Source organism: Phaethon aethereus, assembly GCF_964289735.1.
Source record: "Phaethon aethereus genome assembly, chromosome: Z".
In the NCBI taxonomy this organism is placed as follows: domain Eukaryota; kingdom Metazoa; phylum Chordata; class Aves; order Phaethontiformes; family Phaethontidae; genus Phaethon; species Phaethon aethereus.
In genome coordinates, this window is record NC_138577.1 from 24984290 (window position 1) to 25007530 (window position 23241).

At 42.8% G+C, this 23241-nt stretch overlaps 1 protein-coding gene across 1 annotated transcript in view; it reads left to right on the forward strand.

Annotated features, from left to right (window-relative positions):
- Positions 1-3081: 3081 nt before the first annotated feature.
- The window catches only part of RGS7BP (regulator of G protein signaling 7 binding protein), a gene marked incomplete at both ends in the record, with an annotated part of 44368 nt that continues 24208 nt past the window's right edge, over positions 3082-23241 (forward strand). Inside the window, 2 exons of the mRNA XM_082013786.1 lie at positions 3082-3240; positions 6021-6187. Of these exons, the coding sequence (XP_081869912.1) occupies positions 3082-3240; positions 6021-6187 (326 nt within the window). The remainder of the gene's footprint in view (positions 3241-6020; positions 6188-23241) is intronic.

Sequence of the window (23241 nt, forward strand, 5' to 3'; positions counted from 1 at the left end):
GAGCGATATGCCTATAGCTGGGCTGACAGACCGACTCACTAATGATGGCACTTTTTTAAAGCTTGCAGTGACTGCAAGCAAAAGAAGCCTCTTCCTCAGCTCCCTCCACTTTTAATACACTGTATGGACGTTAGCTTCCTAAGTGAACTTGGAAATTGTTGAGACTGACATAACAGAAGTTAGAAAAATGTTCCTATTTTCTTTATAATCTCATCTAACATATCGCTAGTCTTTGCTGAACTGTGGCTATAAATTTCACAACAGGGATGTCTTCATTTGCTTTGCAGGGCATCTATGTAAATTATGTTTAAACATTTAAAAAAAAAGACTCAATTACTGTATTTGAGGTCAAAAAAGCTGTATTGACTTCTAAAGAGACCAAGTATAATATTTGTTTGTATCTCGGTATTAGACTAATAGACACTAAAAATACACAGATGTGAAACCTTTGCTACAAAATTATTTGACTTGGTAAGCCCTGCACTGAGGAGGGAAGGGTGCAGAGAGCTGCCACCACTGGAGGATCTCTTAAGTCCAGCAGGCTAACAACTTGGATAGATAAAAGACTTATTCATGGAATCAGGCCAGAACAGTGCCTCCTGTGGTACTTCATTCCCTAACTTCCCCGCCTGTAGGAAATGATTAATAAAAAAGAAATGGCAGTTGAAGCTGTAATTCTTAAATGCATTATTACATTGCTATTTATGAAGGTTGAACAGTTCTACTCCACAGGAAGCCTGGTGCAAAAATCGAGTACATTACCTCCAGACACTTAGCTGATCCTGCATTTCCAGGGAATAAATTTGTGCTCTGTTTAAAATGTATCATATTTACTTACAGTCAGTTCACTTTCTTTGAAAAAATATTTTAAAGAAATGTGAAAAAGTCTCTGTTGTTATTCATGTGCGATCTAACTTTAAAACCTGTATTTTATTTTTCTGTCCTAAGGAGATCATGCAGAATAACTTTATTTTATTTTCTTTAGTATCTGTTTCTGGGATTCCTCTCTCTGTATCTCTTTCTACAGAAATGGCCTTTTTTGCCTTCTCTATTCCTTTGCCTCTTTTTGCCTGCCTTTTTTTTTTTTCTCCACAGAGATCTCCTCACATTTCTCAGGTAATCAATGTCTATTTCACAACTTATCTAGTCCATTACATTCCACGCACCCGAGGGAAATCTTACCAGGAGCCCAGGACCAGAGAAATAAACAGATTAGACAAAGATTACAACAAAATGGAACAAGAGAGTAACCCAAGTGAAAAGTTCATCTCAGTTCATTTTTTAGAATTGCAATATAGCCTAGGTATAGCAAAGCCTACATAATTTTATTTCATTATGAGCTGTGGAGTTCATGAAGAATTTGACTGCGTAACGGGCCAATGGTGTCCTTAAAATAGCACTTGCAAACTGCAAGTTCTTGTTGCTCTGGATGCTGAAGATCTCATAGTATGTTTACAACAGTAACATTGGAAGTACAAGTTCATTTTAGTTTCAGGTGAAGTGATGACAGTGCTTGCAAGCACTACAAACCTATCGACACCAAAGCACACCCAGTAGCTTCCATTTCTGGGAAAACAGCGGGAAATGTCTAAAAAAAGTTTCAAAGTAGACTTAATAGGCAATGCCCAGACTCGGGCAGGTACCAGGGTGTCTGTGTTACAGTAATGCTCAGCATAGCCTGAAAAGAGGCCCTGAAGCTGCCAGAGCGCGGTCGCTGGCGTATTCAAGCTCCTTGGCAAGACTGGGTTTCTGTGTGGGATGTGTTCAGTGTTCCTTTGGGATCAAGAACATTACTGAAACATGAAAAACTTTTATTTAATATCCTGAAGAAACAGAATTATACCAGAAGTGAGCTGAAGAGCCATAGCTACCTGGCTACAGAGACGAACAGGACCGGCCCTGGAGCTGAAGCAGGGCCAGGCTGTAGCTGGCCCCAGGGCCGAGCAGTCCCCAAGGGGCGCGGGGAAAAGCGGCTGCAGACGCAGCGTGGGCACAGCCCCACAGCGGTCTGCACTGGCGGGGCAGGTGCCCAAGGTCTGGGGGGGCTGTGAGCATCAGCCCCGCCAGCTGCAACTGCACTGTCGTGCTGGAGCGCGGGGGAAACGATTTCTCCCGTGGATTGATATTTAATCTTTCCTACGGGGAACAAACACAATCTACGCTGTGGTTGTATCACGCCCTCCAAACAATCTTCTTAGAGCCCGAAAATAAGATATTTTCCAGTGAAAGAAAACCAAATCGATCAGCGAACCAAGTCTTTGTTAAATGGAAAAGTATTTTCTAAGTAAGCTGCCTGGAGATCCGTCGCAACTCCGGCAGAAGGCGGGCGGGCGGTGCGCTAACGCCCGCAGGAAAACCGCCCCGGCGGCCCGGGGGCGGCCGCCGCTGAGGACCCCGCTCCCGCGGCAGGCGCCCGGGCGCGGCTCCGCCGCCGGCGGGCTCCGCTGGGGGTGGCGGGGAGGCGGTGGGGCTCGAGGGGCGGCTGCCGCTCGCGCTCCCGCCCTGTGGGGGCGGTGCGCTGTTGACGGCGTCAGCCCCGGCGGGCCCCGCCGCCACCGGCCTCTCTGAGCGGCTGCCGGCGGCCGCCCCGGCGAGACGCGCCGCCGGGGGAGCGCGTAGCGGCGCGGCGGGGCGGGCTCCCCCCGCCGGGAGCACCGGGCAGGTTTCGGCGGCCGGTGGATGGGAGCCCTTCTCCGCCGAGCACGGCCGCGCTCGCCCCCCCTCGCCGGCTGCGCGAAGAAGGACGGCAGAGCATGCCGCCGGCGGGGCGGTTCCGCAGGGACTGACATGCTGCTGAGGGAGGGAAGGCGCCAGCCCTTTCGCCTCTCCCCGCGGTAGCGGAGGCGATGCTGCAGGGTGCTCTCCGGGCTCTCCCGCAGGCGCCAGGCTATCGCCCGCAGCAGCCGCGCTCGCTGCCGTGAGCGGCGCGGTCCCGGCCGGGCCGAGGGGACGAGCGGCGGCGGCCCGCACCCCTCCTCGGGGCGGCGGCGGAGGGGGGGGGGAGGAGGGGGGGGGGATAGGCGCTGCCCGCGCCCGCGGGGCCCCGCGCGGCGGGCGGCTCCGCGCGGCGGATGCGCGTGCATGAGCGCTGCACCGAGCGGGCGCAGGAAGCGCCCCCGCGCCGCCGCCTCCATCTTCCAGGGCAGCAAGAGCCCGCCGCACGGCCGCGACAGCGAACGCCGGGGCAGCGGCTCCGAGAGCGCCTACCAGACCCAGAGAGCCCTGGATGACTGCAAGATGGTGGGTACCACCAGCGGGCTTGCCTTAATTTGTACCGTTTCCGAGTGTTCCCCTCGCTGGCGGCGGCGGTGCCGCTCCTCCCGCCAGGTTGCCTATTCCCATCACGTGCAGTTGCACTATTTTTAAAACTGCGGTCGCCGTCGGGGGTGCTGCCCTGTAGCCTAACTCGGAGTGGTTCGAAGGCGGGAGAGGGGAGGGAAGGCGAGGCCTGCGGGGAGCCGGCTGGGTACGGCGGGACAGCCAAGGGCAGGGACCGGAGCCGGGCTCCCGGTCCTGCGGGAGCAGGAGCCCCCGCCCCAGCACACGCCGCCTGCGTGGCGCTGCCAAGCAGCTGGAGTTGGTTGTTGCTAGATCTGGCCAAATCTGTCCCCAGACTTGCACTCACTGAAGCCTAAATGGGTAAATAATTGCCTGTACCGCATCGCTGCGCTCCGTGCTTGCTGCCTCGTGCCTTGTGCAGCAAGCACACTCCTTGCCCTAAATTCCTTCTACAACAGGCTCAGAATTTGAGGCCCTGAAATTCTGTCTCTGACATACGTGGTGCCTGTTTCCAGTCTCTCCAGAGTAGCGGGTCCCAGCTGTTAAACCTCAGGTCAAGCACCTGCATCTGTGTTATTTTTGGGCTGGCACATTATGGCATGACATTCTTCTCCATTCATGTTCAAAATGTTTGGATCCTGACACCTTCCTCCAAACCAGTGCCATATACCCCATACCGGGCTCCTTGAGCAACAGTCACCTGGACACTGGGCCCCAAAGTTGCTCCTCAAACCAATGACAGAAATAGAAACCAAAAGAAGTTGCTGCTAATATACTCGAAAAGTCTGTATCTTGATACAGCTCTGTCCAGTACCATTGGAAATGTACCTGCTACTTCTGTTCTGCTGGATTCTGGCTTTTTTTTTTTCCTCTAATACCGCAAATTGTGCTAGCAGATACCTACTCTGATAGTTCAAAATCGGGAGCGACTCCCAGTGCACCAAGGAACAAAAGCTGCCATGGTAGCTCTATAAATATACCCAACAAGTGGATCCTAGTGGGTCCTGCCTTTTCCCCCATTCCTAACAGCATAATGTGGTTAGTTAAACAGAAGTGCTAGCTTTGTAGAATTCACCGATTAGAAATAAAATATGATGTACAGATGGGTTGTCAAGATGCAGTAAGATTCGGGAGATAAAAGCAATGTGTTTTTTTCCTGTTCTCTGTCTTGATGCTGCAACATCAGTGTGGTTTTGTTTTCCGTGGAAATGTTGAGGTGGCTGAATGTGTCCTCTGTTTACACAGGGGATGTCGGGTGAGAACTGGCAAAATGTGTCTGGCGCAACCAGTTACCAGTTGCAGGATGAGGCATTTTTCTCTTTTTCTTAATGCAGAGTAATTGCGCTATGACACAACGTAGTACTATTTTTTTTCTCTCCATTGTCTTCATGCATTGTCTAAAGCTACAGAATGAGAGAGTTGAAGCGAGGTTTAGCAAATATTGTTCCTGGGTCTTTGTTTAGTGTGTGCTTTTGGTTTGGTTTGGGGTTTGGGGGTGAGAGGGTGCAGATGTACAGGAATGTGTTGGGATTGTTTTGCTGCTCCAGAAGCAGAGAAACCTATTTGCTACTCTTATAATGACATTTAAGAAAGTGTGGCCAAAAAATGGGTTCCGATACTGGTTCTGAGTTATACAGAGTGATTACAGTGGAATGCATGTAGAGTCAGAATGTAATACTGCAGGAAAAGTGACTCATTTATTTTCTGAGTATGAGAATTTTGAGGTTTGACTTTAAAATTTGGTAAAACTGATAGAATCCAGGTTTTCAGCATGCTTGTATGTTGGGATAGGTTGAACTCCTGTTGGTAATGATGGCTGCAGAATTATGAGCAGTTACTCTTGTCTGGTTTTAAGTAGTTTGGAAATTGAGGTCAAATTAGCAAAACACAGATAAATAAATACTCTGTTCTATTGCTCCCTGCCATCCACCCCCGCCACCATGTGCAGCAAATGGTATGATGTGCTTTCTTTCAGAAGACTGCAAATGCTTCGTTTCCTTAAAATACAATCCCACGTACGTGATCAGTGGAACTAAACAGTAACGGTGTTTCCATCACTGTAAAAGTTACCCATTTATCCAATGGCATCCATGTGTATCTGCTGGACATTAGATTTCTGTGCAGGTTGAAGTGTTTATTCACTTCTTTGTCTGTTTTCCCCACACACAAATTGGAAAAAGTGCTTTCTAGAATCCTAACTGGAAAGTGCCCTTCTGGTACATCTTTTCAGCTGATACCTTCAAATCAATTTTAAGTCTGAAATCTGGGTTAGAGGCCAGTGACAGAACAGAAATCATTACAAAAGAAATTAGCAAAATTGCCAGCGTAAAAGCAAATGCCACATTCCAATCCCTAAATGTCCTGTTAATCAGGAAGCAGGAGGAGCAAAGGCAATAATTTCTGGAGATATTTTTGTCTTTTATGATAGCAAAAAATAACCTCATGCTACTAGTAAAACAGCTGGGTTTTTGTCTGCTTAATATTTAAGACTAAAAACTCCAATACTTTCAGAGATTAAAAGCAGAAAAACTACTTTCCTGCAAGTGATCATTTATAGCTCACAGAGAGGCAGCTGTCATGGAGGCCCGTCATTTACTAAATCTTGGGCATGTGATCCTGTATGCCATGAAGTTGGGAGCAGCAGAAACAAGCCCTAGAAGGGGCATGTTTTTTAAAAAACTTGACTGTTTCTATCAGTGTAGCTAAACATCTCGAGTAAGTCAATCCTCTTTGTTTTTCAGCTTGTCCAGGAGTTCAATACCCAGGTGGCTCTGTATCGGGAGCTGGTCATTTCTATTGGGGATGTCTCAGTCACCTGTCCATCTCTGCATGCGGAAATGCACAAAACTCGAACTCGAGGATGTGAAATGGCCTATCAGGCTCATCAAAAACTAGCAGCAATTTCTGGGTAGGAGTCTACTTACATTTAATTAAAGCTGTACTTATATGCACATCTTTGCTAAATACTGCATATACTTATGATAGTGCAATTTGGGGTCAGATCCTGGTCCCCTTACCAAGATGGTATCTTACTCATTTCACTGGATGAAGATGAACGGGATGTTAGTCCATATCACTTAGGCAACTTAAAAAGATCAAGGAAGAAGCCTTGCTTTTCAAGGTTGAAATAGCCATAGCTTTCTGCCCAGTCCTTCACTGGGTATACCTAATTGAACAGTTAGAGACGACTAGCTCAGCTCAAGTGGAGACTTAACAAAATTAGACAAAAAAATAATTAGGTGAAGGTTACATATGTGGGGGGGGAATGCAAATACTCTTGTGAAAACTCGTGTTTACATTCTGTATGTTTTAAAATCCTTATTAGTGTTGAAATGAGGATTGAAGCATTGCTAGCATATAATGTTTTCCTTTATTCTTTGATATTGCATTCTATGCATTCTTTTCCATGGTGGCAGAATGTATTATCACTGAGACTATGCCTCACACAAATACCTGTGTCTTACAAAATAGAAATCCATGCTGCTTACACAAAGTCTAATTATTTGAGGGTTCTTCATAGTGTGGTGACAGGGGCATTTGTATTAACACATGTACCTCCCGAGTCACCTCTCTCTGACTGAATTTTTTCAGAAGACCATAAACCATTGTGTGCCACTAGAAAAAAACTTTGTCTTTTGCAGCTCTGCCTAATCCCCATTGAAGTTCGTTTATAACTTTAATATAGATGAGGAATTTGTCATAGGTTTAGTATATAAGGGAAGACCACACTAACAAACTAAACAGAAGAAAACAGTGGTTGGTCATTTTAGCAGAACTGTCAACATTTTCAGATGTGATTTTATGCAGAGACTCTTCAGTTGATATTGCAGCCTCCTATTTGTTCCTCACACAAAACACGGATTTTTAAGTTACTAAAGTGAGTGCAGATTTTTTAAAAAACAACCAACCAATCAAAAGATACAGTTCTTTTTAACCAGTGTACACTACCTCAGCATGATAGCACTGAAAATGTAGAAGCAAACAGTAGTGAAATTGATCTTGTGCACTTTCAGACTCAAAAGAGAGACTGATAGCAGAAACAGATTAATACATCTGAATAGCAGAACCTAACTTGGATTTTTTTAATCTTTTTTTTTCCCCGCATAAAGAAAACCATCGAAAAATGCTCACTTAGTAGTATGGAGAGTTTTTTTAAGTAATCATTTCACGGTTGGGAGTCTGTCAGATACACAAAGATGTCATGAAGGTTTTGCAGTTGGTGTGAGATTGACATTTAGCTAATCTAAAACCGTTTTAAATAGCTGTGATAATAATGTGATATCCGTAACAACTGGTAGGTGTTAGAAACCCTCTGGAAATTACTTGTTTGGTTTGACAGACATTTTAGCAGATGTGTTTCACATCCCCACCCTCCTACAGCTGAGGAAAGCCATATGAGCAAACTTAACTTGTTTGGTGTATCTGTGAGGAAAGATGGGAGATGAAGGTGCAGCAAAAATTCGGTGTAGAAAAGAAATAGAAGGAGAGGAGGAGTAATAAATAGTCTCAGAGGTTCAGCCTTTAATTCAGCAGGAAGTGCGATGTAGTACGTGTGGCATAGGATGTGGAATGGGAACCTAATTTGGTAGGAAGAAAAATACTTAGGGACAGGAATGTATTAAAACATCCTCAGTATTAAATAGTCAGGAGGGTAGTGTATTGCTCAGAAACCACTGGTAGTCAGCAGATGGGATGAAGGCTCATTTAGTTCACTGCTTTAGTTCAAAATGCACAGAACTGCACTGTGCGAACTTCTGGGTAACACAACCAATTCCATCTTCCAGAGCTTGTTAAAGCAAGCCGATTGCTTTGCCACCCAGCAACAATAATAGCGATTAGCTAACTATGTTACTGGCCTATAAAATTTCATTACATACTAGCATTCTATTAGTTAAGGCCATCAGTAACATTCAGTTAGTCTCTAAGTGACCTGAGCTGTTGCAGGGCACTCTGAGTTTCTTGAAAGTAAATCGCTGTCTGGGACAACCTTAAGTTCATTAATCCTTTTTGTGCTGATGTCTTCCTTGGAAAATTAGCAGACAGCTTAATTTTATGCTTCCGGTTTGAATACATCAGGATTTGAGACTCTTAAATGCACTCCTGACTCAGACAGCTGGAAGAGGCACCTATTTCCCTTCCGAACTCACCTGTTCTAAAAGATTGGGGAAGGTAACAAGAAGGAAAAGTGCAGAGACTTGGAAGGAAGGAAACAGGAACAGATCCACTAGCACTGAGAAAGGCAGCTCTGCAAGAAAATCTGGGGATTGTGGGAAGGGAAGGAAATGATGTGGTAGAGGTGATGCATCAGGACCTGAACAGGACAGAAATCATGAGGAAAAAACTTTGGTCATAGACTTATCAGTTCTGGAATATAGATGGACATCAGAGTAGGACAGTGGTGTAATATGAACACGAAGAGAAGACTGCAGTTGTAGCTGTAGAAAAAGTACACGCTGATATGCCATCAGAAGGAGATTCAGCTGGGGAAGTGGAGGAAGTGAAAGCTATGCTTGCATTTTAAAGCCTGAGAGAAAGAAAAGCAAAGGAGATGACGACAAAGATAAGGAAGTAGCAAGGAAACATAAAGTCTTATGAAGTCTGCGCTGGATTGTACCATATCACCCCATCTAGCTCAAATCTGACAGCTGCCGGTAGCAGAGTTTTCATAAAAAAGCATATAAAAAGAGGCTTTGCATAAAAACGATGCCTTCCCTTGTGTACTTGTCACTGCCCAGCAATTAGTAGTTTAGGGGTTTCCTGAGCCAAAGGCTGCATCTGAACAATTTGTATCTGACAAACATGTATCTGACATCAGTTCTCATGGAAGATTTCAGGATTTGTCTAAATATGAAGGTCTTTTACTCAGAAAATGCTGAGGATGAATAATGACATCTTTACACTGTGGTGTGTTTAAAAATGTTATAAAACAATTTATAACAAAAAAAGATTATTGAGAAAGGAAACTTCAAGTTCAATCTCCAACTTAATAGGGCCACAGAGCTATTACATCCTCTTCTTAACTTGCTCTCGTATGTATTTTTCTTGTAGAAATAGGTGGAATTTTATGAAATAGCAGATGCACATGTGAGTTTACCAACACTATCATAGATTAGAAATAAAAATAATTTAAATTGAAATATCCTAGTCCTAGTCGATGATCTTTTAGGAATGCAAGTCAAAGTAAACTCTTCTTTCAGTGTTGGTTTTCTCAGGACTTTAGGTCAATTCCTGCTCACCACACTTGTACTAAAAATTCTTGGTGATCTTTAATGAACTGTCTTCTGAAGGAAGTGAGTAAGGTTTGGTTCTTTCATTACATTTTCTGCTGTATAAATTTATCAGAAATTAATTACATTGTGTACCCTTGCAGTATCAGATGTCACAGTCAAAACTGGAGAAAGTAAAGCAGCAGGAAAATGAGTCAGTATGATTTGTTTCCAAAAGAAAAGAAAGGAAAAATACTTGTAACAATAGGAGGACAGGGAGAAAATCTCAGTTTTGGAAGGGGCTCTGCTATATGGGATGATACAGACTGCTGGTATTTTAGAAGTCATCAAATGGAGAGCTAGCTTTACAGGTGAAGTACACTGAATCTAGGATGTACATGGAAAGATAACTCAGAACTGTATTTTAAGATACAGGTCTGCACTACTGTGTACACAATTTTGTAAATAAGCACTTGATAGGCTTACGTAATGCAAGTACTTCTGGGTGTACTTGGCACACTGAAACCAGAACTGGCTGTATCTCTGTGACAGTCTGATATATGTGTTGACAGTGCCTTTCTTTTTGCATGAAATGAAACTGTGAGGAGCTCAGGGGTACATGGCAATGTACATCTGAGTGAACATAGCTTTGGAAGTGGTTGTCCTCAGTTTTTCAGACTGGTGGTGCAAAGTCCTGAATCTCGGAGCACACCAGTACAGGCTGGGGGCTAACCACCTGGAAAGCAGCTTTGCAGAAAAGGACCTGGGGAGTTCTGGTGAACGCCAACTTGAACATGAGCCAGCACTATGCCCTTGTGGCAAAGAGGGCCAACGGCCTCCTGTGCTACATTAGGAAGTGTTGCCAGCAGGTTGAGGGAGTTGATCCTTCCCTTCTGCTCAGCACTGTTGAGGCCATATCTGGAGTACTGTGTCCAGTTCTGGGCTCCTTTGCAGAAAAGAGAAGGGGACATACCAGAGCGGGTCTAGTCAATGGCCATGAAGGTGATGAAGAGCCTGCAACGTCTGACATACAAGGAGAGGCTGAGACACCTTAGATTGTTCAGCTTGGGGAAGAAAAGGCTTGGAAGGGGATCCTATCAACATATATAAAAAATACCTGATGGGATAGTGTAAAGAAGACACAGCCAGACTCTTCTCAGTGGTATCCAGTGATAGGACCGCAGACACAAATTGAAATACAGAAAATTTTATTTTTAAAACCACTTTTTTACTGCAAGGTTGGTAGAATATGGGAACAGGTGCTCTGAGAAGTTGTGCAATCTCCATTCTTGGAGATACTCAGAACACAACTGGACATGGTCCTTAGTAACCTGGTCTAACTGACACTGGTTTGAGCAGGAGGGTTGGACTAAGTTAGTTCTAGATGTCCCTTCTAGCCTGTGACAAAAATCACTGTAAATCTTCTCATTGGGACAATTCCAAGTTAAAGTTTCCTTATTTGACATTGGGGTGTACCTGTTACTTTTATAAAACAGTTGTTAATGTAGCTTCCTCTGAGTTCAAGAAAAGTTAAGGAAGTAGACCTAAAAATAACATCCTGGTTGCATTCACATCTTCGTTGCAGTGCACAAAAATGTTACCATAGCATTGCTTTTAGTATGTAGTTTTATGTAATTTCTACTGTAGTTTTAGGTAATTTCTATTTTTGTTTTCCTTTGGTAGATTTCTGATGTTTCAATAAGCAATACAGGGTAATTTCTCAGACCTAATCAATATTAGATCAGTTCCTAAGGTTGTGTTAAAACATTCTATTGACACCCAGTTGCAGCCAAATTTTTATTAAAACTGTCTGAATTTTCCTCAAATTACGACACTTTAAAATTATTATTCGCTTTCTAAAGCATACAAGCAAACAAAAAAGACAGCTCCAAAATATTTTACAGATTAAGAGAGAAGGAGACTTCAGGCTTATAACTTAATGAAAGCTGCCCTAAGACAGACATGACAGAAACCATTTTAACTGCTTAACTTCAGATGTTAAATAAAGCACTGCTGGCAGGCAGTGTAGCTGAGCAGAAGCAAAACATAGCAACACTTAGCTTAACAGGGAAGAATTTTTATAGTCATGATTCAAAACCAAGGTAATGCCAGTAGATAGAGCAACAAACTAGAGCTCTGCCCAAGCTAGATACCAATCAAGGACCACGTATGGAGATCTTTGCCCTCCTAGATGTCTTTATCATCACTGCCATTGTACTCCTGTAAGTATGTGTCAGAGGTGGGGAGAGTGATATTAATGTTGATCCCTGGAGTTCTGAATTACAGGCTCTGCACCTGTATCCTACCTCAGTTACAGTTAGCATTGTTTCAACAGCCAGATGAAAGTTAAAAATAAGCTAAGTGTGTGCTTCACAGAGGTTGCACCATGATAACCGGAATGTGGCCTGGTGAGGGTGTAATTAAATATTAAAAATAATGTGATGACATGTAAGAAAACAAAGCAAGCAGTCTATTCACCACAAGAGTCAATACCGTTATATATGATAGTATCACAAGCATAATGCCCCCTGAATTCATACAGGGTTTTTTTGCCAAAATATTGCAGACATTTAAAATAGTAAGACCCTAAAAATCCTATCAAGTAAGTACAAGATATTGAGGTCCTCTGTCTCTGAAAACTGTTGGAAATATTTGCACTCACAGACGTACTAAAATCATCTCAGTAAGTTGTTCCAATCTGGCAGGCCAAATCCCACAACTCTTACAATTATTGAGTAGTACCTTAGTCAGCAAGTTGTCCTTATGATGTAACTGGGACTGTCCAGAATGAGAAGAGTCAGGGAGATCTTTGTCTTTCTCCAAAGAAGAGCTTTCAGGATCTGGAGCAAGTTCATAACTGAGCATTCCTATCATATAAAGTCTCGTTTCTCCTCAACATTTACATTCAGCTTCTGTAAACATTTACTGTAACTTTCTTAAGTGCTTACAATTTTCTCGTGATTTTGAGCGTATCAAATTGCAGGGGCAAATTCTGACTGTGTTTCTTCCACTTTTTTTTTAATATTTTCACTGATTTCTCAGTCATGAAGAAACTCGAGACTTACTACTGTTTATTGGAGTCTGCACCTGTTCCAGTGACTCAAATCCCATTTTCGACTAATGGGAGTTGGTCTACATAGGAGTGTTTTGGGAAGTAAGCTCAGATACGGATATTTTGTTAACATACTCATTATGGACAAACTAGTGCACAATAGTGCAGCAAGTATACCATAGCTTACTCCTTTCTCAAGAGGGTAAGACACAAATATGTTGTTCACACTAGATTCCTTTGCAAAAATTTCTGTAATTATACAAACCGTGTGCATCTAAAGTGATGGAAAAGGACATTGAAAAGCTAAGACCATTTTCTGTGGAACTGAGTTAAGGTGGGTTCTATTGTTGAGAATAAAATCTGTTTACTCAATTTAAGTTGCAAGCTGAAAAGAAATCTTTTAATTCAGATACCTCAAGTGCTAATAGGTGAATTCAGAAAGCAAATAATGGAGGAGAAAGCAAGGTTACTTACTAAAGCTAGAGTTCTCAAAATAGCTAACCTCTACAGACTCACTTTTCCTTTGTACCGTTGCCTTTGGAACTGTGCTCTAATAGGCAGTTGGGACATGAAGGTACAAGGTATTAATATCTCCCTTTATAGATCTGTCTTCCATAGCTGCAGGCCAGATTTAGTAAAGGGCACATATACCTAAAACTGAACTTAACATTTAATTCTCTATGTCCAAAACAACGATTCTGAAAAGCCTGAAAGTTCTACGTCTGCAGTGACACAGTGCAACTTAGTTTTGACGAAGTAGGAAAGCTTAGCACCTTGCTTAACGGTGAGCCTAATCAGCAGGCAGAAAAACACATAAAGATGCAGGGGAGCAGAGATTCAGAACTCGGGTAAATGCCGAGTATTCTTCAGCATTCTGCATCTTCAGCTTGGTGAACGGTAAATTCATCTACCCGGGACCTGGGTGTAGGGTTGGAGTAAGCTGCAGGTGTGGGGTGGTTTGGCTTTCATTTTGACATACCTTCTGTATTCAGTACTCCATTCTGGGTTCCACATGCCTGCCTGGAGGAGGATACCAAAAAGGAAGGAGTTGCTGTATTTTATATCCTTCGCTGGAATGCTCATCTCTGCTGTGCACAAGCAGCATTCCGCTACGGCTGAGGTTCCGGGGGAGTTGTTTCTCTAAACCTAGCTCAGGAATAATGGAGTGTTCCAGCTGTAGGTAAGCCTATTTATCTGCATCAGTGGTTGAAATAACTGCTCTATTTTACGCTCCTGTTTTGAGCTATACAAACCTTTTACATCAGAAATTAAAGTGAAGGAAAACGACACATGTAGCCAGAGAGATTTGGAGGCTGAATTACATTGGCAGAGTCCCTTCAGAAATGCAGCAGTATCAGAGCTGACCTTGTTCAGACAATTCAGTGTTTCTGCAAGCATTCTCTAACCTCCTGCCCTTCTCTTGCCCCATTTTGTCCTTCCTTCAGAATGCCTGCTATCACTGTTGGATGTAAAAAACTTTTGAGACTTCTGTGAAAGCAGTTTTCTTAGGGAGTAGTCATCCAGAGGATCCAGCTCTTAGGTACATCTGCAGAAGCAGGAACTGTGCTGGATATTGAAAAGCCTACAAAACTTGAAGTGTTGACTCTTTTTTGACAGTCACTGTTACCTTTGCCTCACTCCAAATTTTGTCATGCTTTCTTCTCCCTTGTGGTCCCTTTTCTTCAGTGTCTCTGTTTCTTGCCTTTTTTCGCTTGTAGCCCATCTCCAAACACTAATGAAATTAGTATCAAATTTGCTGCCGTCATATTAACTATTTGGAAACTTTTCAGGGCAGAGACCTGAATGTACTTAGAGCAAGCCCACTGGAATGCACTTACCTTTAGATCTGTAGTATTACAGTAATAAACATGATCAACAAGAAATATTTTCTTTTAAGTTTTGGGAAAAGACTTGAAAATCTTTCATTCAACCTCTGACTGATGTTTTAGGTGAGTCACTTATTAAATAGGTGTGCCAGTACCTATGATCTCTGAAAAATACTGTGTATACTATTTAAAGCTTTTACGTCGTATTTCAGTCTTTCAAGGGAAGGAATAATATTCAAATATTCTATTTTATGATTTCTATAGTGTTTCCTAAATAAAGCATGTTAAGATTAATTTTCAATCATACTGTCTTCCTAAATTCTTTCTTTAAAATTTGATTTTAAATGTCAATTTGCTGGAATTTTAGCCCCTAACAGATAACAGTACATAGCAACTCCTGTATGTATCTTGGCATGTCCCAAGTGAAATCAGTCAATAACCTCTTCCTGAGCAAAAACCTGAGACATACTAACTTATATCTGTAAACAGTGCTTTAAAAAGGGATTTAGAACTAAATTTTAAAAGGTATTTAAAGGCTTACAGGTGCAGCTGATTAGGAGTCTTTCATGTCATGCTAATGACCCTATGCCCACAAAAATTAGGGGTACCACAAAAGCCTGTATGTATTCAAAATTAATCTTAGACCAATCCAAAATAATTTTTTTCATTTCAGTACTTACGAGAGAAAATGTATTTCTTGGCAAAACGTTGCAAAAAACACATTTGTTGGTAAAAAAGCCTACTGATGCTTCATGCCTAGCTTCACAGATGTGATTAAAAGTTGCAGTTGTGCTGATCTATAATGAAGACGGTCAAGAAGAACATCTTTATGTCCCGTTTAGGCCCATTGCTTTGGGGTCTATCTCCGCAGCATATTTCAGTAATTTTCTTCTCTTGATTTCTACTGCAGCACGGCTGACGCCAAAGCTGAGAATTTAGTCATGAGTTCTAAGTGCTTCTTTCCTGATCATTTTCTTAAATAGTATTTGATTAAGAAATCCCACGTGGCTGCAATTTTTAGTGTTAGACACTCTGCTTACCTTGGCTCTGTATAGCATTGGTTATATTGTTTTCAGAAAATTACTTCTGATTCTCAGTGAAGTTCTTCTAAATCCAGTCTATTTTAGCAATATGTTCATGTATCTTAGGAGAAGTGAGAACATGAGATAATGAAGTTGGGCATTAGAAAAAGATTTCAACATGGGCTCTTAGAATTCCACGTGTACTGTGTTTTTGCTTCTCATTTCTTAGCTCTTTTTTCAAAAAGTTTTGGATTGAAATTCTCCTGTTAACAGAAATATTTTTACTAGTTCTCAGGAGTTCTCAACATGCTGAAACACTTGTCTCTAATTAGAAAAAACAGTTCCGATTCTGTGCCCCTCACTGAAATCAGCCAATGCAGTTGCTAAGTTAATTGGACAGGATCGTGCAGTTAAGTGCATGTCCTTCTCACAACCCATGTCCTGTCATGAGGACATACTTTTCATGTCTCAAGTACTAGAGTTCCTGCAGAGTCATCTGAGAAAAGACTTTGTATTTATCGTGAACTTTGGTGCATGGAGGTTTGCTCTAGTAAGATGTCGGGTATCAAAAAATAAAGGATAACTGCTCTCAAGAGCATCATCAGTAACTTGCAAGATCAGTCTCCAACGAAGGGAGATCTCAGATCTGTCAGGCTTACACAAGGAAAATTCCAACCGAATCCAAATCTACCAGAAGGTGTGTAAAATCTGTTGTACTTTTTCTAATTGCTTTATAGTTCTGTTTCTTAACAATTAAGTATTTGAAAGCATTATCTGGGCATTAAGGTCTCATCTGAACAAAGCATTACATAAGCATTCTTAATTGGGAATCCTTCCAGTACTATCAATTAAATGATATTTAAATTTAGTGTTTAACATATACTGAAGTGCTGGCTATCATTGAACACTACTTGCTTTTCGCTGGATACATTTGCAGATCTACATTTAGACTTTCTACATAATTTTTAACTATGAGAGAAATAATACACTCAGTTATTTGTATGAGAACAATTAATTATTCACTGTAGTTCATCCTTTTCTCTCTTATGTTCAATTTTTCCATATTCATATCTTCTATATGAATATTTTCTGCATGAACATTTCCTGTCAGAATAGGAATTTGGCATAAGAATTCAAATACTGTCATGTTATATTAAATGATGTGCTCGAAGTTGTTGAAGAAACTGCTTTCCCATTGCAGAAGAAAACAACTTTGCATTTACTGGTCGAGCAAAGAAAAGCTGACATTTTGTGTCTCTGTCTGTCATGGCAAGACAGCTCATTGCAAGCGTGCTGTTGGTAACCTTGTCAGCATCGGCAAATGGTTAAGTGGCAAAATATTTAAAAGTGCCTTGTTTATATGAAATTCTTTCCGTAGGCTCTGGAGCTGTTATTGTGGTGAAGTAGAGCTATCTACCCATATGCATTTACACCCGCTTCCAAAAAAGCCCAGCGCCAATGGAACAGATGAGTACTTCGGGACGGTGTGACAGCTGCAGCCATAGCCCTGCGCGCAGGCTGAGCAGCCTGAGGCTCTGTGCTGGGGAAGCAGTCCCTGCGTGCAGGCTGGAGAACACCGGGGCACCCGAGTCGTGGGCATTCCAAAGTCTGGGCATTTACTTTAGCTGCAGACCTACCCGAAGTAGTGTGCGTACAGCCGTGCTATTCATTTTCGATCATTCAAGATGTGGGAATGAGTAGTATGTCTGTGCAGCAACTAATGCAGGGTACTGGATGCCCAAAGAAGACTTCGTGGAGGCATCCTTGCTTCCCAAGCAGAAGTAGACATTTCAGGGAGGGAAAAAAAGGATCACCAGTTCACAAAGACAAGTGGAAACTGGAATAGGATTCAAAAATCCAAAGTGAAAAAAATGCGAAGTTCTTTATGCTAAAATACTGCTTCCTGAACACATTTTATCAACAGATGGTTTTAAAAATTTCTTTCTCCATATACAAATTGAAACATTTCAGGAAGCTAATCTATTTCTTTTTTCTCTCTTTTTTTTTGACACGTCCAAGTTTTCTTACAGTCTCTCAGCTGTGATTTTTAACTTCAGTACTCATACAGATATGATCTGTGAGATATCTGGTGGGGACTGTGTGAGATACATTGTACCAGAATTTCTTTTTGACTTGGAATACTTTTATATAGAGGTATTTGGATATTTGTTTTTAAAAAGATAAAAAAATACTCCAGGGCATAAGAATGACCTATTCAAAGCACTCCTAGAAGTATTTGATACATCTAGAATCCCAAATACTACCTTACTTTGAGCAGCCTAGTAGTGATCTGCTTGGTGGACTGTTTTCCTTCCAGTTTAGAATTGTAGCAGTCATGTTGTTTAACTAAAAGAAAAAGGAAAAAAAGGATTATGAGAATGTAATAGTTAATGCAATATAGCTCTTATCCAAATCCCAGTGAAGCTAACAGAACATAGAATCATAGAATCTTTGGGTTGGAAGGGACCTTTAAAGTCCACCCTCCTGCAGTGAGTAGGGACATTGTTGACTGGATCAGGTTGCTCAGAGCCCCCATCTAGCCTGGCCTTGAATGTTTCTAGGGATGGGGCATCTACCACCTCTCTGGGAAACGTGTGCCAGGCGTTCACCACCCTCAGTGTGAAAAATTTCTTCCTTATATCTAGTTGATTTCCCTTTAGTTTCAGTAGTCCTTAGACGAAAGTGTTGTGTCATATTTTTGAGGAAATGCAAGTACATTGTTCCTTACTGCTTCTCACTTTACCCTCTCATCTGCTGTTTTTCTTATTTTGAAAAATGGAAAACCAGAACTCTAAATTACAGATAACAGGTATCGAGATCACACAAGTGCTTTACAGAATGCACTTTGGAAAAAAATTTATATTGAAATTTATATTCAAAGTAGGTACTAGAGATGGAAAATGGAAAAGAGAAGTGTCATAAATCAAAGCAGTTAGCTGGTTTAGTGTCCCGTGGATGGTCAACAGCAGATGGCATCACTTGCCTGCAGCAGTGTTCCTTCTAAATCCCATATGTTAGTAGTCTGTTGTGACCTAGATCCTACAGCACCAAATACCCCAAGCATTTCATTTTTCAAGCCTTTCTGGGAAGTCTATTTGTCCACACAGATCAGAACAAATTTCATAGCTCATTCCACAATAGATCCTTGTTTTGATAGTTTTCAAACATTCTCTTTTCCAACTGTTAACCAAGGAACTACACAGGAGTGTAGGTGTGAGTTCTTACCATGTAAGTTTTGCAGACCTTTGAAAGGTAAGAGTTTAAAATAATTTATTAAGGTATAGTAAGTGAGTAAGGGACATTTTAAAGAACTTAGAAGCTTAACTACGAACAAAAGGAAAATCCATAGGCATCATGAGTCTGCAGTCAAGTTATAAGAGGCAATATGGAGGTATACTGGTCTTGAGCCTGTTTGCTGGCACAAACCCCTGTGTGCTCTCACTACTGGTTTATAAGAGAAATTAATTTGAGAACAACTTCCTGACAAGGCAGGGTGCTGAATAGGACTTCCTTTGTGAAACTTAAAAATTGTTGCATATACAGCTAATCTGACTGCCTCCTTCCTGGTTAACACAGATTTTTTTGTAGAAGGTCTGTGTTGTGGTTTGGGTTTATTTATTGTTTAGTAGTGTCTATCATGTAATTTGAGGCAGTGAGCCTGTGAGATTTTTTTGTCCAGCTGAGTCTAGAGCCAAGTAGGGCTAACTTGAGAGCTCACCAAAAGACTTCTTTCATCTAACCTGACACCACCTCTTCTCAAGAGGGAGCCTGATAACGTGCAGAGAGAAAGTCATGTTCAGCTCATCTTTGGCTAGTGCAGAGCTCTTAGGAATTTCCCTAAAGTAAAGGCAAGGCACAGCCAGCTGAAGGAAAGAACGATGGAAAGGGGGCTTAGAGTTAGTTTCTGCAAAGGTTTGGTGAGAAAGCCCTGTGTTTATTTTTTTTAAAGTCTTATAGTAACTCAAAAGCATAATTAAAGACACGTGCAGTTTCACTTGGAATCTGAGTACTTAAGACGTATCTTGTCGGGGGTTTTAAGCTTAGCTAGTGTGGTGGTTTAGCCTTGGCCAGCAGCCAAACTCCCACCCAAGTACTTGCTCACTCACTCCTCAGCAGGACACAGGGAGAAAGCAGGAAGAAGAGGAATGAGAAAGCTGGTGAGGGCTAAAGAAAGGGACATTGCTTACCAACTACTGTTGTCAGCAAAGCAGGCTTGACTTGGGGAAGATTAACGTAATTTATTGCCAGTTAAAATAAAAATAATGACAGGTTTCAGTTTTCAATGGGAAGCAAAAAGACAAACGTTAAACCAACACCTTTTCTCCCCGCTTTCCCATGCTCAACTTCACTACAGACTCCTCTACTTGCTACCCCCCCACCAGTGCGGAAAAGATAGGGGATGGGGGGCTACAGTCAGCCCCTAACAGTTTTGTTTTGCCTCTTCTTCCTCCTCACACTTTTCCTCTGCTCTAGCATGGACTCCTCCACAGGCTGCAGTCCCATCAGGAAAATCTGCTGCAGTATAGGCTCTCCGTAGGTGGCAGTTCCCTCAGGAACATCCATCTGCTCTGGTGTGTTCCTCTGCAGGCTGCAGGGAGTATGTGCTCTGCCATGGAGAACCTCCTCCTTTCTCTGACCTTGATGTTCCCTCTCTTGTTTGTCACACTTTTTGTTCCCTTCTCTTTCCCTGTGGTGTTTTCTTCCCGTTTTTTAAAATAAGTTTTCGAAGAGGTGCTGCAGACTTGGCTGATGGGCTCAGCTGTGTCCTGCCATGGGTCTCTTGTCCCCCACCTGTAGCTGTCACCGCTACCAAAACCTTGCCACCTACACCTAATACACCTAGTCTTGCCTAATTCAGGGCAAGTTTGAATAAAATTTCTTGTATTAGTGCTGTTTTACTCAACTTCAAGAAGTTTTGCCAAGTGATTGTAATCGATTTTGTCCTCTACTGGAATAGTTTGGATGGTCCACTGGTAATTACTTCTTGCCCACACTTGAGTTAGTTCAACCAGTAAAATTCACTTCTGAGGGAACAAAAAAAAACATTCTGGTCTGTGATTCTGATTGTTTCAAAAAAACATTTTCTGACTAGCACACTGGATACCCTCCTAAGTACATGCACAGCTCTTAAGAACACTGTGTGATACTTGTTCTCCTGATAAAATCAGGGGTGTGGGAGGTAAGGTACTGCATTTGTAGTAGTTACATCATACAGTGAGTTTCCAAAACAGTTTTAGAATTCAACATAGAAAGAATCATACAATAGTTTGGGTTGGAAGGGACCATTTAACATCATCTAGTCCAACTCGCCTGCAATGTGCAAGGACATCTTCAACTAGATCAGGTTGCTCAGAGCCCCAATTCTCTCAGCCTGTCCTCCTAGGAGAGGTGTTCCAGCCCTCTGATCATTTCTCTGGCCTCCTCTGAACCTGCTCCAACAGGTCCATGTCTTTCCTGTGGTGAGGGCTCCAGAGCTGGACGCAGGACTCCAGGTGGGGGCTCTCAGCAGAGCAGGGTAGAGGGGCAGAATCCCCTCCCTCGACCTGCTGGCCACGCTGCTTTGGATGCAGCCTAGGATGTGGTTGGTCTTGGGGGCTGCGAGCACACATTGCCGGGTCATGTCCAGCTTTTTATCCACCAGGACCCCCAAGTCCTCAGCAGGGCTGCTCTCAATCCCGTCATCCCCCAGCCTGTACTGATAGCAGGGCTTGCCCTGACCCAGGTGCAGGAGCCTGCACTTGGCCTTGTTGAACCTCATAATGTTCACAGGGGCCCATTCCTCGAGCTTGTCCAGGTCCCTCTGGATGGCATTGCATCCCTCAGGTGTGTCAACCGCACCACTCAGCTTGGAGTCATCTGCAAACTTGCTGAGGGTGCACTTGATCCCACTGTCTATGTCATTGATGAAGATATTAAAGAGTACTGGTCCAAATACGGACCCTTGAGGGACACCACTCATCACAGATCTCCATCTGGACATTGAGCCATTGACCACTACCCTGTGGATGCAAAAATCCAACCAATTAGTCAGCCACCCAACAGTCTGTCCATCAAATCCATCTCTGTCCAATTCAGACAGAAGAAAATTGTGGAGTACCGTGTCAAAGGCCTTACAGAAGTCCAGCTAGATGAAATCCATGCTCTTCCCTTGTCCACTGATGTGGTCACTCCACTGTAGAAGGCCACTAGGTTGGTGAGGCAGGGCTTGCCCTGGGTAAAGTCATGCTGGCTGTCTCAAATTACCTCCCTGCCTTCCATGTGCCTTAGCATAGCTTCTGGGAGAATCTGTTCCATGGTCTTCCCAGGCACAGAAGTGAGGCTGGCAAGTTGGTTGTTCCCAGGGTCCTCCATGCTACCTTCTTTAGAAATGAGTGCAATGTTTCCCTTTTTCAGTCACTGGGGACTTCACCTGACTGTCAGGACTTTTCAAGTATCATGGAGAGTGGCTTGGCAAGTACCTCAGCCAATTCCCTCAGGACTCTGGGATGCATCTCATCAGATCCCATAGACTTCTGTATGTTCAGGTTTCTCAAGTGGTCTCGAACCTGATCTTCTTTTCCAGTGGGAGGGACTTTGCTCCTCCAGTCCCCGTCTTGCAGGCCATGCCCTCGAGAGGTGTGGAAAGAGACACTGACAGTGAAGACTGAGGCAAAGAAGTTGTTGAGTAACTCAGCCTCCTCATCCGTTGTTGCCAGTCTGCCAGTCTTGCTCATCAAGGGGGATACGCTTTCTTTGGCCTTCCTTTCTGGCCAACATACCTGTAGAAGCCCTTCTTATTATTCTTTGCATCCATTCCCAAGTTCAGCTCCAGCCACGCCTTGGCCCTCCTGACCTTGTCCCTACACAACCAGGCAGCGTCCCTGTACTCTTCCCAGGATGCCTGTCCCTGCTTCCACTGCCTGTGCATTTCCTTCTCGCCCTTGAGTTTGACCAGCAGGTCTCAACTCATCCATGCTGGTCTCTTGCCTTCTTCCTTTCCTGATTTCTTACACCTGGGGATCAAGAGCTCTTGTGCTCTATGGAAAGTGTCCTTAAAGGTCTGCCAGCTCTGTTCTGCTCCCTTGTCCCTGAGGGCAGTTTCCCAGGGGCTCCTATTGACCAACTCCCTGAAGATCTGGAAGTTTGCTTTCCTAAAATTCAGGGTACTGACTTGAGGAAGAAGAAGACTTCAATAATGTAAGTAAGTGATGTAATATACAATAATATAAGTGAGAAGTGAAGAAGACTTCAGTAATACAAGTGATGCTATATTTTTTCCTTTTGGGGTATTTCTGAAAGAGGGGAGCCAGCCAGAAAAAGGACACAGCAGCATATTCAAAATAAGTGTCATTTGCAGACTGTACATGGCCGTTGGTTTATCAGATAACTCCTATGGAAGTGAGTGAGAGTTTCTTGAAGGGGTAAGAAAAGTATTTCCTGCTGTCATAGTAGTACCTAGTTGTTCTGTCATGGAAATATCTAAACTGCCATCCTCTTGTGAGTTAGAAATGTCTCTACAATATGAGTGACTGCATTGTGTTTTTATCCTACTGGTATTATCACATATCCAGATTGACTTCATCAGCCTTATCAGAGTAATTGGAGATTTACACTCCTCTAAGTAAACAAAATCTTATCACATGTCTTCTGTTATTGAGAGCGCTGTTGCAACTGCTTCAAAACAGCAATCTGATTTAACAAAAACAACATTGCAACCATGTATGGGTCTGCTTTTCCTCTGGCTGCACTGGGATGTTGTGTAAGAGTTGTATCACAGTATTACAGCACCTTACTAGAGAACAAAAACCTAACACAATATTGAAATTGACAGCTTTTTTTGTGAAGCACATGCTTTTTTTAAAAAAATAATCCCAGCA